At 26.5% G+C, this 19,293-nt stretch overlaps 3 protein-coding genes across 4 annotated transcripts; 1 reads left to right on the top strand and 2 right to left on the bottom strand.

The window, feature by feature from the left end:
• The first annotated feature begins 4,834 nt into the window (after nt 1–4,834).
• LOC129615069 (DNA replication licensing factor Mcm5) lies at nt 4,835–7,493 on the top strand. 2 transcript variants are annotated; one of them, XM_055530130.1, is made up of 3 exons: nt 4,835–4,922; nt 5,014–5,950; nt 6,008–7,493. In XM_055530130.1, the coding sequence occupies exons 2-3, from the start codon at nt 5,028–5,030 to the stop codon at nt 7,281–7,283; spliced, it is 2,199 nt and encodes a 732-aa protein (XP_055386105.1). In that variant the 5' UTR covers nt 4,835–4,922; nt 5,014–5,027; the 3' UTR covers nt 7,284–7,493. The 2 variants fall into 2 exon arrangements, with proteins under 2 accessions (XP_055386105.1, XP_055386104.1); XM_055530129.1 differs by having other exon boundaries at nt 4,877–5,950; nt 6,008–7,491.
• A 139-nt stretch (nt 7,494–7,632) lies between these two features.
• LOC129615071 (uncharacterized) lies at nt 7,633–9,679 on the bottom strand. Its single transcript, XM_055530131.1, has 6 exons — nt 9,300–9,679; nt 9,191–9,244; nt 8,996–9,131; nt 8,637–8,932; nt 8,402–8,552; nt 7,633–8,337 (listed from the first exon to the last, which is right to left on the bottom strand). The coding sequence occupies exons 1-6, from the start codon at nt 9,433–9,435 to the stop codon at nt 7,977–7,979; spliced, it is 1,134 nt and encodes a 377-aa protein (XP_055386106.1). The 5' UTR covers nt 9,436–9,679; the 3' UTR covers nt 7,633–7,976.
• A 2,410-nt stretch (nt 9,680–12,089) lies between these two features.
• Nucleotides 12,090–14,150, bottom strand: LOC129615356 (sphingosine-1-phosphate phosphatase 1-like). The gene is made up of 6 exons (XM_055530512.1): nt 13,911–14,150; nt 13,486–13,781; nt 13,268–13,421; nt 13,111–13,207; nt 13,008–13,037; nt 12,090–12,949 (listed from the first exon to the last, which is right to left on the bottom strand). Exons 1-6 carry the CDS (start codon nt 13,979–13,981, stop codon nt 12,389–12,391), a joined length of 1,209 nt encoding a protein of 402 aa, XP_055386487.1. The 5' UTR covers nt 13,982–14,150; the 3' UTR covers nt 12,090–12,388.
• Between the last annotated feature and the right edge of the window lie 5,143 nt (nt 14,151–19,293).

Genomic DNA, 19,293 nt, shown 5'->3' with positions numbered 1-19,293 from the left:
GTACATACTTTAAAAAATTGAGTAATTTAAAAAACAAAATCTTGAATATTGCAGCCTATTTAAAAGTTAGTAGATCAAAAAAGCTTACTGCAAGTCCCTGTGACGCAGATGAAATTCTTGAATTTAAAGAGACTAATTAATTAAAAAAGCTTTAAAATATTAGGTCCTTTCTTCTTCGAAAGAAATTAAACTTATTTTTCTGTTATTCAACTTCGAAAAATTCAAGATCTGATTTATTGAGACTATACGTGTAAAAATATGAATGGGTATTCATTATGTACATAAATATACATGTAAATTAATGAAGAAAATTGAATGTAGCTAAATAAATTAAGGAAAATTGAAAGGTAGATTAGGAATAAGTCGTTGACACAAAATATAAAAAATGACATCCATACCAACAATAATCAATCAATAAATAATAATTTGGAATGAACATGAATTTAATTTTAAAACAATATTACAAAGTTTGTAAGCAAGTTTTTTTCTATATATGTATGAACATATGTAAGTATAAAAACAAAACACAATAAGTAAAGTGGTTAACCACAGCAATGGAACGGCAAAATCAGATGTTCAGAATTTTACATATAAAATCTCACCGCACATTTAAACAGATGATAGGGTACGACGTTAAATTCCGTGGCGGTTTTATTCTGGACAGTTCCATTAATATATTATGTACGTTCTACATGAATTTTGGCATTTCGCCGTGGAAAATCGCTCATTGTTCTGTTTTCATTTTAATCTTATTAACATGTTTTAATATCGTACCTCGCAAGCTTATGCACACATTTAACGGTAAGTAGGCAGCAGATCTGTTCATGTAAAAAATCAAAAGCTTGCGTTCACTTCATCTGTGAATAAGATGAACGTATTGAATTTTTTTATTTTATATCCTTGTTTTATTCACCTTATTTTCATAATGTACATGAGAATGTTTAAAAATTTTAAGTTCTCCAAAATCAAATGGAATATCAAATATTTTAGCAAATATTTTAATAAATGGAATATCAATTATTTTACACATATAATTATAAATATACAAATCACATAAATATCTTATTCACTAACATTATTTACATTTTAACATTATATACATATATGTATATTGTAAGTGCATGTAATTAACGCTATTTAAGGTTATAAATAAAAACAATAATAAAAAGATAACATAATTATTTCACTATAATCTCTTCTTTAAGTATTCGTTTCATAATTCATGCACTAATTCCTTTGTTGATTTAATTTAGTTTGCAGAAAATATAATATGTTAAACTAATATTAAGAATAATTAATACTATATCCCCCAATGTTGTTAAGTTTATTTCATACAATTGTAGTTTTTTACTTCATTTTGGCGTTCTATACTTCCCTACTACTGCAAACCAATTTTTACTACTTTTTTGCATTTATATGCACAACAAAAAAAAATTTCGTTTAGAACGTTGAAATTTTATATTACGGAAAATTCGCAGTTTTCTTTTTCAATATGAAGTATAAACACGAAGTTCTAAAACGGGTACATTAAATATATAAGTTTATTGAAATTTGTTTCCATGAAATCTGTATTGAATGTAATTCCATGAAATCCTGAAAAAGTCTTTGTAAAGCTAAAAAAATGTGTACCCAGTAAATTAATAATTATAAAAATAAATATATTATAGTATATTTTAATAAATTATATTAAAAATAATTATACTTCGTTCCATTTCTTTGAAATGCATATATCTTATTATTTATTCTATTTTTCTTATGTTAATTCCTCACAAATTCTGTTTCAAACTTGTTGTTCTTAAAATTAAAAAAATTACGACAAAATATAATTGCTTACATGAACGAAATTTGATTTCAAAACAATTTTCATCAAATAATCTATTTACTGCCATTGGGTCTCTCATAACAAAAAAGATGCCTTATTTTGTAATGATAACCCCAAATTACTACGCAAAAGTTCCCGGTAGTACTTTTTTTGAGACAAAGCTGCTGAAAAACAAGTTTAAAATAACAACACTGATATCCACATGAAATCGCTTATCCTGCATAGTAAGGTAAGTATCATTCAACTTATAAGAATATGAAAATAAAACGAAAATTAATAAATTGTGCAGAAAATCGGTATACATTTTATACAATACGATTTACGAATATGATATAGTAATGTCTTTATATGTAACAAGTCCCAATACTCAATTTTTTTTACGAAATGTTACGAATTTTTGGCCTCGTTGTTGGTTTTTTCTTTAAATGCCACTGATCGTGTCATATTTTTTATTATTTTTTTCTTTTTTTTTACGTAAAAAAGAGTTTAATATTTTAAAAAATCTCAGGATATTATACACATTTTTTAAAAAGCTTCCCATTTAAATTCTATTGCACGAAAAAGAAAGAAAGGTAGGCGGAAAGAAAAAATGATAAAAAATTTCAAATTCATATTTCAGTATGGTTCAAATGTTAATGAGGAAGGATGTATGATTTTTTATGCAAATTTTGTATTTCCCAATAAGGTAAGTTGAGTAGCGTCGGCTAACAAAAATGTTATTAAAAGTAATATAGGTTGACACATTTCAACAATTTGAATTATCTCATTTCGGTTATTCATACGTTACTTATAAAATTGTTTCAAATAATTTCAGTTAGTTTTTAAATTATTAAAAATAAATATGTATGTACCTACTTCCAATAAATTTTTTTTTAAATAATTATTTTAAAACTATTTCAAACATGTTATATTGAGTGCTTCAAAAATTTTGCTGTGCTCTTTTTTCATATTTTATTAGCAGGTAAACAAGAGCAATCTATTTATAAAATGTCCCTGCATGTGTATGTATGACCTATCTTAATTCTAAACGGAAAGAATTTTAAAATACCTCAACAAAAATTTTAAAATACCTGTTATTTTACAGCCGGAATTTTTGAGTCATTTGGTAAAATACAATTTATTTCAAAAATAGAAAAATATTCAAATCCGGTCATAAAAATATATGATTGTTTTTTCCAAACATTTTAAATATTTTTTTTTCTTAGGTAATTGATATAAATGATAGTAAGTTTTTAATATTTTTTCAAATAAAAATAGAGGTAAAATTTTGAAGTTTATATAAAATTTGTATTGAACAAATAATATTTGATTGTATTTTAGATATTACATTCTAATTCCCTCTTAAAATTTTTTCTTTACTATGTATTTATATCAATATTTAAGAATTATCTTTCATTAATTATATTTTCAACTTGACACCACAGTTACTCCCCATATCTTGAGTTAACTTACCCTATGAGAAAAAAAGCTGTTCACTTAAAAATAATGAAATGCTTTCAGTAACATATAAAACGTTGAAGGCGAAGGATGTGCTTGTTGTTTTTCCGCTTTTTTTATAATTTTAAAATAATTATCAATGAAAATATTAATATATTTTTTTGATTTTTCAAATATGTGTTCTAAATTTTACCTGCTTTATAATAAGTGTGAATTTATTTTAAAATTTCTTCTCAAAAAATAGCCACTTCGATTTAAAAAAGGCCATATAAAATAAGGTCGTGCTTTCAAGTTTCTCTCTGAGCATTGGGACTTGTTAGATATAAAGACATTAGATATAGCTAATATGTGTATTGTTTTATACATATGAGAATTGAGAATATGTAAATTTCTTTTGGTTCTCTTTTTCTGCATGTTGTTTTTTTTTTCGTTTCCTTTTGGTATTTTATTTTTTCTGCAAGCGTTGGAGATCTTTCTTTGGCTAATATTAATAAGAGGTTACAATTATTTGGAATTATTCCAAATTTACAATTATTGGAAGATTTATGTACAATTTTCATACACAAAAATTTCGGCATAAGTATAAATATTATGTACATATGTATAACAAATTTCTACATAAATAAAAACTAAAATCAAATTTCCTCATGAAGCGGTGTATCTACGTCTACGTATTATAAAAAATGGTTATATAAAAAACAAGAAGATATAAAGCTCCACAAAAATAGTTTTTCCGGGAAGAAAATTTATAGGAATTCGTTAAAATGGCATTATATCCTACATTAGGTCTAGCAGTTTTGTATATTTCTGCTAGGAAACAATAAAAAAATTTTTCAATTTTAAAATGTTTGAACCAAAAATATCAACGACAGCACTTTGTTTTGCTCATACTGTTGTGTTGAAAATATCATTCATAAGTCACAAAAGCCATTTCGTTATTGTCATTGTTAAATATTATGTAGTGTACCAGAAAATGACAAAACAAAAAAATAACCATTAAAGCAAAATACATTAATACTACAATTATTTTCACTTATATATAATATTTAATACATAAATTTTTATTATTTATATTTAATATTTAAACTTATAAATAATATTTAATACATTTTGTTTTTAGAAATATTATTTTCATTATACTAATTGTTATACAATATTTTTGCATGTTTTGCATGTCAATATACGTAGCATAGAATATGGAACTGGCTCTGTGTGTTTCATTATATTTTATGTAGATGTCGCTATAGTTGTTAAGAGGCTATTTAACTCAACCTACTATATCGAGTATCTCAGCTTCCTTAAAAACATAAATGCAAAAATGCATTAATATTAATTATTAAATTTTATTAATGAAAATAAATTTGCAACTTGAGGAAAATTATATACAGCTATGATAGCAAAACCAAATTTAAAAATATTTCATATTTATCTTCTTTTAATTAAAAATATTCCAAATGTAAATTTAATCAATTAAATGCCAAGCTTTTTATGTATGCATTTTTTATTTTCAAATTATTTTTCTACCTGAAAACATTTATTCCCATCACTATATTGTGAATATTTGTGATGTCAAAAAGACAGTTGAAAAAAAATTCGCGCCAAAATGTAAACAAAATTTAATGTGTTATCTACCTATGTAAATACTAAGTCGGTATTAGATTAGGTGAGAACTTTGAATTTCAAATTTCGCGAGCGCTTCGCTGTTTTAAAAATTAATTTTTATTATATATTAAAAACTTTTTCGGATCTAAAAGAGAAATAAACAAATATGGAAGGGTTTGATGATGTTGGGGTATTTTTTTCCGATAATTTTGGAGGTGTCGAGCAACAAGATGGAACGGGAATTAACATGCAAGTTGTTAAAAATAAATACAAAGAATTCATTCGAACTTTTAATGAAGAAAACTTCTATTATAAATATCGTGACACTTTAAAACGTAATTATTTGCAACGGAAATATTTTCTGGAAGTCGAAATGGAGGACTTAGCTGGATTTGATGAAACTTTGGCAGATAAACTATACAAACAGCCTACTGAACATTTAAAAATATTTGAAGAAGCGGCCAGAGAAGTCGCAGACGAAATAACAGCTCCTCGGGGTGAACATGAAGAACATGTTGAAGATATACAAATATTACTCACATCTAACGCAAATCCCACCAATATTCGTGAATTAAAATCAGAATGCGTATCAAAACTTGTGAAAATCGCCGGAATTATTATATCAGCCTCAGCTATTAAAGCTAAAGCAACTAAAATTTCAATTCAGTGCCGATCCTGCAGTAACGTTATACCAAATCTCAGTGTAAATCCCGGTTTAGAAGGCTATGCGCTTCCGAGGAAATGCAACACGGAACAAGCTGGAAAGCCAAATTGCCCGTTAGACCCATATTTTATTATGCCTGATAAGTGTAAATGTGTTGATTTTCAAATTTTGAAACTTCAAGAATTGCCGGATTTTGTGCCTCAAGGTGAAATTGCAAGACATTTGCAACTATTTTGTGATAGATCATTGTGCGAACGCGTAGTTCCAGGAAACCGTGTTTTGATACATGGTATATATTCAATCCGTAAAGTTGGCAGACCAAGCAGACAGGAAAGCCGAGAAAAAGCTTCGGTAGGTGTAAGAGCTCCTTATATGAGAATAGTTGGAATAACAGTTGATACCGAAGGTGTAGGAGCAATTTCAAGGTAATTATCAATTAACAACTTCAACTGGTACAATATAAATACTTAATTTTGTTTCAGGTATAGCAACATAACTTTAGAAGAAGAAGAAACTTTCCGTCGCATGGCAGCTAGTGGAAATATTTATGAGCGTCTTGCTAAAAATTTAGCTCCAAGTATTTTTGGTTCAGAAGACATTAAAAAAGCAATAACATGTTTACTATTTGGTGGATCTAGAAAGCGTTTACCTGACGGACTTTGTCGACGCGGAGATATTAATGTACTTCTCCTTGGTGATCCCGGAACAGCAAAATCTCAGCTGCTAAAATTTGTTGAAAAAGTGGCTCCAATCGCTGTATATACCTCTGGTAAAGGTTCAAGTGCTGCTGGTTTAACAGCTTCTGTGATGCGAGATCCATCGTCAAGAAATTTTGTAATGGAAGGAGGAGCAATGGTATTAGCAGATGGGGGTGTTGTTTGTATTGACGAATTTGATAAAATGAGAGAGGATGATCGTGTAGCCATTCACGAAGCGATGGAACAGCAAACAATTTCAATAGCAAAAGCGGGGATTACCACTACTCTTAACTCACGTTGCTCCGTATTAGCTGCAGCAAATTCAATATTTGGTCGTTGGGACGAGACAAAAGGTGAAGAAAATATAGATTTTATGCCAACAATTTTGTCGCGTTTCGATATGATTTTTATTGTAAAAGATATTCATGATGAAAGCCGAGATGTTACCCTGGCGAAACATATAATTAATGTTCACTTAGTTAAAAACAATGCAGCTGAAGATAGAGAGGGTGACATACCTTTATCACTTTTTAAAAAATACATCCATTTTTGTAGAATAAATTGTGGTCCACGATTAAGTATAGAAGCTGGAGAAAAACTCAAAAGTCGATATGTCTTAATGCGCAGTGGAGCAGGTCAACAAGAAAAATCATCTGAAAAAAAATTAAGTATTCCGATTACAGTACGTCAACTTGAAGCTGTAATTCGTATCACAGAATCTTTAGCTAAAATGGAATTGCAACCATTTGCCAATGATAAACATGTAAATGAAGCTTTAAGGTTGTTCCAGGTTTCAACTTTAGATGCTGCTACAAGTGGAACATTAACAGGGGCTGAAGGTTTTACAACAGAGGAAGATCAAGATATTTTAAATAGAATTGAAAAACAACTAAAACGTAGATTTGCTATTGGATCTCAAGTGTCTGAGCAAAATATTATTCAAGATTTTCTTCGACAAAAATATACAGAACGTGCAGTTCTCAAAGTTATTTATACAATGATTCGGCGGGGAGAATTACAACATAGAATGCAACGAAAAATGCTTTATCGTTTACGTTAATTTCAAAATTATTAATAACTATTTCACATTCTCCAGTTAAGAATTATTTATATACTTAACAGAAATATGTATTCATTATATTATATTCTTCAATAATTATTGGGGAACCTTCTACGTTGCAAAAATTTTTTGTTTGAATCGAGATTATTAAAAAAGGTATAGTCAAATAAAAACGATCATATAAATCTTTTTTTTAAATAGATTTTGATTGAATTTATTTATTTAAACGCTGCATCGTACATATCAAAATCTAGTAAATATCATTTGTAAAATGATTTTTTTGTTAAAGACAAGGTCAATTGAGAAAATCTGGGTGTATAAATTCATATGAATGTTTATTAAAACATGATTGCAGTATGTAAATAAAAAATTTATTTGATGTCTGAAATTCGAAAGGTACAAGGCATTGCACAAATTCTTAAAGGTTGAACAAAAAATCTAAAATTCATCTTATATTGGCTCTCTTTTGCAACTGCTATCTATTTAAGAATTTCTTTTATTTATTCCGAAAAACTAAAATTTTCTTTTTTTTTGGAATTTTCTGTGTAATTGTAATACTGCGAATACATATTTAGATTTTTTAAATTCTTCACAGTATATAAGTGAAATATTAAGAGGGGTTTCTACACTTAGATATTTTGAACTGTTTTGTTTGCTTATATATATATATACAATTTTTGTTTATTTAAATCTTTAACTCCCATTATCATTATTTGGAAAATCATTAAGGATCGTATCATCAGCATAATGCATTTTTTGCCAATTTCTAAGTACCACTAAAATATTAAGTCGTGCATCTAACTTATGGTCTTTTGGTATTTTTTTCATTTCCTTAACTAAAGATAATAAAAACAATCGATCCTCATCTTCTTCTTCTACATAATTAGTATCTGATAACTGTCTTTGTAAAGCAGAAGTATTTTGATTAGTCTGCATCAATTCCACTTCATTTTCTTCTTCAAAATTTTCATTTAATTGAGAATCACTCAAGTACTCAGCCTTCATGTTATTGGGACCGGAATCTATTTCGTTTACATCCTCAACCATTGGATCTCTACGTTAAAAGTTATTTCAAATATATTCAAACTTTTCATGATACTTAAGTATGACGTACTAACCTTTTCTGTTTAAAACCATTTTCTATAAAAGCAAGATTGAAGAAATGAGTGAATATTTTATCGGAATTCGTTTCCGGCCTTGTTTCCAATATTTTCTTTGTGGATAAATATTTTTCTCGTAAACGTCGCCATTTTCGCCTTAGTATTTTAACTAAAATACAAGTAGGTAGGTATATTAAAAATCAAATTTGTTCTGAGTTTTAGAAAACATTGATAGGTAAGTAGGAACTCTTACTTATTTTATTTTGATTTTCTGCATCAAGCTGCTCAAAATCTTCTATGAAATGTTTCGCAATATTTAACCAAGCTTTATTTCTCTCTTCAAGTATGTTGTAAGAATTAAAGTTTTGATTCCATATGCAAGCGTGGCACTTAACTTGAGAAATAAAAATATTAATATCGAGCTGTTGCAACAAATCTTTTTCGGATATGTCCTGTGTTATTTCTTCAAAGTGAATTGCTTCAACAGGACTTCCACTTTTCTTCACGTATTGCACATTTTGTTTGATGGTTGAAATAATTTTGGACATACTACGTACATGCATGTATCCGAAAATAAATTTGTAATTGAATTTATAATAAAAAAATATTTACCGTTCAGCTTTCATATAGAACTTTAGAAATTGCAGCTCTTTTCCATATTTAAAATGTGCAGCATGTTCTTCACTTATTCGGAACTTTTTGGTATATGTGTCCCTTAAACTTTTCCACCGTTTTTTAGCAACATCACCTGTTAAGGTCCATTAATTCAAAAAAAAAACTTATTTAAAATGAGAAAAACAAAATTACTTGTCACACCAAATTGATTCGCCAATTCCTTCCAAATTGCTTCCTTCACCGTTGCTAAAATATTTTGATTAAAAACTAACTTTTCATCACAAATAACTGAAATTTTTACCCATTTTATAATCACAATTTTCTGGATCATATAAAGCTGGATGATTTCGAACAGCTCGAATAAATTCGGGACTTTCACATTTGCCCTTATTCATGTTATAATAAACATCTTTAATTAATTTATTTTTATTTGGCATTATCGATTATATATTATTTTTTAATAAAATAACGATATAATTTTATTTTGAAATTTCAGATTGACGCCCAGATTTCCTATTTATATACTTTTGAAATGGACGCTACACAAAACGCTACATCAAATCAAAAATAAATATCTTGAAAACTTCTAGGTATATGTACATACGTAAGAAATACATGTTCATAAACATATTCAATTTTGGTAAACGCACACTTATATACTACGTATTGATAAACAGCTGTCATGAGTATTGTCAAAACATAACGGGTTAAGAAAATATCAAACTTCTACCTTGTATTTTGACAAGCAAATTAATATTCACAATTTCAAAATCGTTCTACTTTTAATAAAAATATGATTGAATAAAGGCAAATAGATAATTCTACTGAAATTCGATCTTCATAATGTATATTCAACAAAAAGAGCGGATTGCACTAAAAATAAAGTTTTTTAGTTTGGTTAAGAACCATGTTTATGCTATGAGGCCACATTAGTCATGACATCGATTTTGTAACTGCGTAATTGTTGTAAAAAAACACTAAAATAAAATCGTCAAGAAACCAATTATAATTATGTTTTTTAATTTATTTTTATTAATTCTATGTGAGGACAAGTGCTACAAATGTGCGGCAAATTTCACTTTTTCGGTAAATCAAGCCAACTTACGAAACCAAGTCGGGAAGTCGTAGTTTCGGAAAATTTTCAAGAAATATAATTTTAAATTTATTAAAATTCATTATATGAAATATATTACTAATATATTTATTATAATATATGTATGTATATTACTGCATATAATTTTGTTACTAATATTTTTAACATTTCCTTTTCTCGTAAAGAAGAAGCATTTTTGTTCCACCAATATACCATATTAGGTTGCGGGAAATTGGTGCTACAATATTTTAGGTTGTTTTTCGGGAAATTTTGCGATTTCGGACTGGTATTACTGAAGGACTATTACCGAACTCTATTAGGATTAATGATCCCTATTCTTTTAAATTATACATTTATCTGCAATTTATTAACGAATTTCCAAGTGTATTAAATTCTCATTATTTCCAATTAGCATGGATTATTAGTCCCCTATGAGTATCATTATTCTCTCTTTTTTTAAATATTACTTTTATCTGCAATTTACTAACAAAGCACCAATTGTATTGAATAGAAATATTGACTTACTAGATTATTAGACAGGCTGTAGAGTTTACCTTCCTTTTTTCTTTAGTGGGATTTTCTACCTATCTATTTGAAACATGATTTCATGATTAAACATGATATTGAATATATGATCAAATGAATCTTTCATCATGAGTAATAATAATTACTTGAATCGCTCATGCAGGGTTAGAACTTAAAACGAAAAAAAATTTATATGACGATATTACCAATATTTTAAGGTTAGAAATTTAAGGTTATAGCCAATCAAAACATTTTATAGCCAATTAAAACAGTTTAGACTCTTTATAAAAACAGTAAACCTATATTTGTATTTTGCGAATAAAGCTTGTTAGCCATAGGGTCCTTCCCATTTTATTTAGTTACCTCTATGTTAAGGTTATTTACTATGGTGCATTATTCGAAACGAGAAGTAGAAATAAGCCGATATATACGAGCAAATTAAAATTTTACTTGCAGTACCCTTGCAAAAAAAAATAAAAAATACTTCAGGTTATTTTTAACTTGAATAAAAAATAACCTAGTTCGTTTTTGACAACGTCAAAATATACATACATATGTATGTTAAAATTAATATAACTTGTTAAAATATTAAATAATAACATTATTTAATATTTTAGTAAGTTATTTAGCGACTATTATTTGAGTTTATACTTTTTTAAAGCTTAAAGGCTTAAAAATACTAAATCTTAAAATTCAAATTGTTTTAATTTTTAACTTCCTGAACCATAAAAAAATTTTTAACGCATGATGGCTTAATACAAAGATAAGATAAAATTCTGTAACAAATTTGATTTTTTCTAAAATAAGAATGTCTCGCACTGCAAAAGTACATAAAGTGATATGTTGACGCCAAGCTCTCTATTAGCCTTTTCTAAAAATATTTTCTTTTTTTAAGATTAATCTTTTTGGGAACGGAGGTTACAAGCAAAACAATTTGGACACGAAGATTTTACAATTTTGCAATGTACTCGATAAAATCCTTGTAGCCCCGAAAACCCAAAGCACTGATTATTGAATCTTTTGTATACATATATGTATTTTTATATGCAATAATAAAAAATTCGTCAAAATAATGCAATATGGGCTGAATCACATCTAAAAAGAAAATATTATTGATTTTTGTCCCTAAATTGCACAATATTTTTTTTATTTGTATCAAGTTTTCTTTTGCAATCACTTTATTCTTTCATGTTCAAATGCCAACATTTTGTTGAAATCGAAAATATAAAAATTATTCTAGAAAAACAACCATAAGCATTAAAATTTGGGACTTTTGGCTGCTCTAAAGAAAATATTTTCTAAATACAAAACTAACAAAGCACGAAGTTTTTCAATATTCACTTAACTCGTCGTTGCATTCGCCGGGTTCTCGTTTAAAAAAATTGTAGTTTACTTTCCAAAAATAAATAAAAGAATTCCCATTTTTACGCAAAAACGCAGTGTTTTATTAATTTAAATTTTTTAACTCGATTTATAGAACGTACAAGCTAATATATTTACGACGGAATTTTCCTAAACAAGTTTTAAGTCCGTGAGATGAACTTAAATAGAATACATATTTCTTATTTAGTATTAAGTTACTTTTTATATTATAGAAATTAATTCACTATTGTGATATGCATTTTATAAACTAGAGGTTTCAAAGTGTTTTAGTGTCTTTCAATAAGTAAACTATTATTAAATTTCATAAATTTGAGAATGTTCAAGTATTTAAAACTATAAGGAAGTTCAATAAATTTTTAACAATTTGTTTTAGAATAACAACTTCTTTTTTAAATTTCTGTATAAAAATTGGGTCTTTCAATGCCCAGCAATTTGAAAGCACTTGGAAGAAGATATTGCGTACTTAATCCCACCAAACCGTAAGTGAGATATTTATAACAAAGTTCAACAAATATTTTATCCTTATTATTTAAATGATTTTCAGAATTTAATAATTTATTTTTATCTTTACCTAATATAGCGCATACTATAGCGTAAGAAATTGATTTTCCTATAGCGATAGTGGCTACAATACAACACATTCCTAAAATTGTGCGTAACAGTAATAAACCTAACATTGTATATGTCGGCCATATTATTTTATAGGGAGGTGATGACTTTAATGGTATCATATTTCCAAGTTGATAATTAATCCATGCACCAATTAATATTCCAATTGTTACAGATACCACAGTTGTTGTATCACCACGTGTTGGTGTCCATTTATCGGAGATTGGATAATAAACTATAATCATTATTGATATAAATAGCAAAAATAATGGTGAATATTTCCATGAAATAATAAAAAAATCTGCGTAATCAATGAGCGGAACAAAAACTGTCATCAATACCTAAAATTAAATATTGATTAGAAAAAATGTTTTAGTAATTAAACGATGGTTATCTTACCATTGTTAAAAGTAAACCGACAACTACATCCTATTATATAAAAAGATTTTGATAATAAAAAAACATAATATAATATATTCATTTGGTTTTAATTACAACTTACACAAACACTATGCATTCCTAAATAAATTCTGCTCAAACAAACTACTGTACACCACAAAACAGCAATTACTATCCCAAATACGAAATTGTATTGGTATCTAAAATATTTGCTTGGTTTTGAATGAACTCTGTGTTATTTCAATATGGAAACTTATTACCTTTGGTGCGTAAATATTAAAACTGAAAACGGAATTGAAAACCCAACCATTGCATGTGTTGAAGGCATTCCATACTCAATGCTCCATTTCTTTTGAAGCCTTATCACAGGAAAACCAGGTCTTTCCCACCTAATTATATCCTTAAGACTTTGACCTTAAATGTTGAAATTCTATTAAAGTTAAAAAAATAGAAAGCAGAACAACGAAATCACTCTTACCTACATACATAATGGAAGACCACAGTAAAACAACTCTTCGTCCGACAGCTCCATCTATATTCCAAAACCAAAATGGAATAAACGTTGCATAGAAGGCTTCATCACCTAATTCAGTTCCCAATAAAAATATATAATACCAAAATTTGTTTTGTATTATGATTTTTTTCTGTTCACTAATTTCATCTTCATATTTTTTTAAATTTCCATTTGGACTTGGAGATAATGATACTGATTCTGTCTCAGAATTTTCTTCATTTGTTTCACTGGTAGCTCGTTTCCGTTTTCTATGTACATATCTACAAATGTGTATTAAATATTTCACATTTTTATTTTTAAAACACAATGGGCATATTTTTATTAACAATACATAACTAAATCATGTTAAGTAAAATATCGTGTTATGTGATGTCATTCAACAAACTTACTTTATTCCAAAGAATTCTTGAACTCTTATCACTAACTCGGGGCTTTTTAAAAAATCCACGAAATTCGTCATGAAATATTATTACAAAATTTCATCAAGTAAGTAAATATGAACTGCAAAATTTTCTAACAATTAAAATAACATAGAAAGAAAATTTAAATTTATTTTCTATTTTTTCCCTTTTTAAATTTTCATAGTAGTTTACTTTGATTGCTTTGCTATTGCTTAGACTGGATTTGACTTTACATTATGTATAGAACCTACTTAAAATTTAGAATGGATTCAGGTGATCTCATGTGCAATTTGTTGACATTTTTCTAACAATAAATTGTGAATCTTTTTCATATTGTGAATAGACGCTCTGAATAACAATGCGGAACATTACAAGATTATGAATTTTCATTACTTTCTTAACTATTGCGATACTTTATAAAATATTTTTATCTTGGTTCGGCAGAAACTTTCTAATATTTCCATTTAAAATCTAGCTGCATTTATTATAGCCACCAATCAAGACTAACTACATTTTTTGATTATTTTTTATTTTATAAAATTTACTAAACTGGGTAAAATTTTATTGTGTGAATTTGTATTTTTAAGGCCTAAAATGGTGAAGCCAAAAACTTCAGGTAAGTATCTTTCTTTGCTCTAAACATTGTCAAAGTGAAATAAACATTAAATGCTAAAAGTTGTTGTTATTTTTTTTTAGAAAAGCATGCTGAACGCTGATATAAAAAGTAAACAAAGATTTTGTTATTTTATTTACTCGATAAAAAAAAAAAAATTTTATTTACAAAATTAACATTGTGATATTAAAATACTTTTGGTTATTTACAATTTATAAAATAAATTTATTCAAAGAGAAAAAAAAATAATGAGTTTTGTTTAAATTTGTTTTTTTTTTACAGTTATCTAAAATGAAAAAATATTTTAAAATATGTTTTAAACACGCTCTTGTTGCGGCTTTGACAATCGTCGGAATAAAGAAAGAGACAACTAAAAAAAGGTTGCTTCATTATTTTTTCAAGATGTTGAGTTCCTAGTAACTTCCTAGAGTGTTGAGCACTTAGTAACCATATTTTTTTTGCAGTTGTCAAATTTCGCAGTTTGAAGTACTGTGTTTACGGTTTGTATCGTTGAAAAAATAAAAAGTATTTTTGTCGTATCTGTCACATTTTGTAGTTCATCTTTGTGTTTTGATTACGTTTACAGCCTTAGTAGTAAAATTACGTTTTAACAAAAATCTTATACAAAAAAAAACAAATTTAGTTGAAATGTTCATATTTGGATTAATCTTTTATTCAATTTTGAGTGAATGAATATAATGTGTCAAATAGGAAGAATTTTTTTATCAAAAAATTACAAAAACATATCCCGTATAAAAAATTTGTAACATTTTTAAATGAAATAAAAATGAAATTAAAGAAAGGTTGTTATATGAAACATTTAAAAAAGTATTTTAAAATAATAAGTTTACTTCATATACCCGTTTTTTCATCAGAAGTACTATTTAATTTCTTGAAAAGTTGTATTAATTTTAACATATCAAAAACAAAAGATATAACTCAGATATTTTTTGACCAAATTATTTCAAGACTAACTTCGAAGGTTGTCATTTTTTAATAATTAAAAAAACTTGTTTCATTTGTATGAAAACGTAACAAACTTTTAATGGGCAGGAACCAATTGATTGTCAGGAATTCAAATTAAACATACTTATTTTGGTGACTTTTATATATCAGACTGGAATTATGTGATGGCTCTCAGTTTTAACGTCTAAATTAATAATTTTGCTAAGAAAATTATAATAATCTGATCCCTATCCCAAATTTCTCCAAAATTTAATTGTCACCTTTTTACTTTTACAAAATCTGACAGTAAGTCTGATGAGAATAAAATAATTTCCATTTTTTCATCGGGCAATATGATGAATTGATAAATAGATTCATAAGGCAATCTGATGAATATAAAATTTATATCAGACACAAATTTAATCGTTTGATTTTGTCGTAAGATTTTATCGTACATGAAACAGTTACTTTAGGTTAGATTTTGTCATGTTATGTAAACAATACCATACAGACTTTGAAGAAAACAGCATGTTTCATGGTGTGTTCATATTTACATAATTCATAGATTTTATGTAATAAATGATATCGGAAGGAAGGAAACGTCGGAAGGGTAAAATATAATATAGGTTATTTGTGTATATTTGTGTATATTCGTTTTTTGAAATTTTTAAAGTTTTCAATACTTTTCCAATCAAAAAAATAATAAGAAAAAAGAACCACTATTTTAAAAATTAATGTCAAACAATTTTGCTGCAATTCTCTTAGGCGGCTACACTTATTACGCTTTCTATTGTAAATAATTAGAAGTAAAAATTGAAGTGCAAACACAACGAAATTCTATTGTGAATTTTGAGTATCCGAAAAATTTTCTAAAAAGTAATCATTTGAGACATCTTTTATACGCGTATGTGTTTTTTTTCTACTAGTGTTTGTCGAGTGAAGGAAGTTGAATTTTTTTTTAAAAGAAATAAACTTATAAAATTATTAAATAAAATTTTTAAATTGTATTTTGCAAATTGTATGTTAAGTGTCTCTAATAAGCGTTTATTATAATTTTGAAATTACTTAAAAGGTAAGCTTAATTTTAATTCAACATTCCATAAAAGAAAAAAAAGTACGCCAAAAAAAAAGAAAAAAAAAACCAATCCCAGACCCAGACCAACCGTCGTGATGTTGTTTGTATGTAACAACGTTTGGAACAAAGGAAACTTTTTGCATATACACAATTGTGCATAGTTACAAATTTATATATATACATACATACATATGTATATAAATTTATTGAATAGTAATCTTGATCGACGAATAGCTATGTTGTTTGCCGGTTAGTGTTTCAAATTTTTAATGAAAAAAAGTGAAGAAGTACCTTTTGAAACATTTTTTTTGCTAAATAAAAACTTAGATCTAAGTATGTAAAAAAGGAAAACGATTAATTTAATTTTTTTTTGATAAATAATAATCTAAAGCAATAAAAATTTCCAATTCCAAAATATTCAAGAAAAAGCACTGTACTCAAAGGATAAAAGAATTGGGTGTGGGTTTAAAAAGGTGTCGCCCTGCTGTAATTCGAAACTTTTAAAAAGTTATAATATTTTCAAGGTAGTACACATGTAAATGTATGTGCATAGACATATTTTCATTTGTTATTTTACTTCACTGTTTAATTTAAGCAAATAAAACTAAAAAATTAAAATAGAATGTATCTACATACTTACATATTAAAGAAGAAACTAGTTGGAATCGAACTTAATGTGGGAACATTTTTTCTCGTTTATCATGGAAGCATTTTTGCAAATATATAGATATATATCCATGAATATATACATATACATATAAAGCTGAAAAGTAAGAGAGAGGGCCCATCCCATGTGAGAATCTAAAAAAACTCATAATCAGGAAGATAAAATTGTTAAACTTACCGGCGAAATTTATATATAGGTATTTTAAAAAATTGGCGTTAAAATTAATATGTAATTTTTTTTTAAATATTTAAACTGACTGTCTAGTATGTAATTGGTTCCATCCATTTATAAATTTGTACCATATGTACACATCTGACATCAGATCTCTCGAGCAACAAAAAAAAAATTTTTTTTATATCTATACTTTCGTATGCTTAGCATACTTGGTATATTATAGATAGATAGATAATATTATAAAGTAGATATTAAATCTGTATATATGCACATATTTAGTTATATAAATATATATGTATATTAAATGAATAAACAAAAAATGTATCCTTAGATACATTATTTCAACATGTAGGTAGGATATATATAAGTATGTATAATCTAAATGCTTCCAGACGACGTAGTATATGTTATAACTACTTGTAGAGCAGGGATTCAGACAATTCATACTATTCATAATATAAAAGAATATTATACATACATATTTCTGTATAAAAATTATATCTAAAATGAAAATATAATAATGTTAAATAGTATATTTTATATGTATACATTACAAAAAAAAAAAAAGAAATGTTTTATAAGAATAACTACTTGTGATTTGAATTTTTTCTGAACAAATAATAAAAAAAAAAAAAAACATTTTTCAAGATAAGTAGGATGCATAAAGTAGTAGCATATTGGAGGATTAATATAATTTTATTATTATTATTTTATTATTTAATATTTTAGTAACAAAATTAGGTATGTGAATTATTCATTCAAGTTGATTTTTTAATTACAATTTTTTCTATTTGAACCATTAAAATAAATTAGATAGGTAACCCACCCACCCACCGTTCATTATTCGCATGTATTTTTTTGGAAAATTACAAGTTACATATTTTTTTAGTTAAGTAGATCTCTTGATGTGCCAGTTTTTTTTTTTAATAATAAATTTTAAAATGATTTTAGTGTAATACCATGGAACTGAGATTTTATTATTCTTCAAGAGAAGTAAAATTCATACCTAACAAATTGAAAATTTAAGTCAAATTTTCTATTTTAGATACCTAGGCGGGCACCCACCTACTGTCTTAAATTTTTATTGTAATATTATAGCTGAAATCAATTTAATTTAAGCTAAAACCACATTAATAAAAATAAAAATCGAATAAGTACTTAGTATAATAATAAGAAATCCATTAAGCATATTATAATATAAAATCTTTTTTAAAAGCCTTTGTTTATTAAAAACTTTAATGCCTAACAAAGTAATCCAATTTCGAGAATTTTAGCAATATTATGGGATGAATATCAAATTAGATTTTTATTTTAAGTTTTTTAGAACTAAATTTTTCCCCTATCTGAATTTGGAATTGAGGATTTCTTTTTTATATTTTAGTTCAATATAAAAAATTTATTGAATTTTTAAATGAAAGAGGAAAGAATAAAGAAAAATATTGTCATATTAAATATAGAGAACAATAAATGGAGCTAAATAACATAGAGCGTTAATTTTTCCATTAGTTATTACTACATAATATTTGAATAATTGAAAATTCCTTCTCTTTTACATTTATAAAAATTTGAGCTTTTACTTAACCGGCTACACATTAAAATTTTCAAAACAAAAATGTTTTATGATTACATTGCATGTATGAGATGGTTAAAAAGAAAATTATCTGCTGGTTGTCTGGTTTTTTGGTATCACCTATCAGGTGAAATCTTATTTAAATTTTTTATTTTCCTTAGACACGCTTTTTGTCTTTTTTTTGGTTATTTTTTATTTACGGAAAATTAAAAATAGTTAGAAGGTGTGCCATTATGATTTTTTTTAATGTAAAAAAAGCACAGTAACACAAGAAATGGGTATTAAAATATGTAATCTCTATCTTATTTTTTTTTTCTTATATATTTT

The sequence above is a fragment of the Condylostylus longicornis genome, unplaced genomic scaffold (genome assembly GCF_029603195.1).
Source record: "Condylostylus longicornis isolate FDR11 unplaced genomic scaffold, ASM2960319v2 ptg000135l, whole genome shotgun sequence".
Lineage (NCBI taxonomy): Eukaryota > Metazoa > Arthropoda > Insecta > Diptera > Dolichopodidae > Condylostylus > Condylostylus longicornis.
Note: the sequence above shows the minus strand (reverse complement) of the source record. Positions and strands in the feature narration are given on the sequence as shown.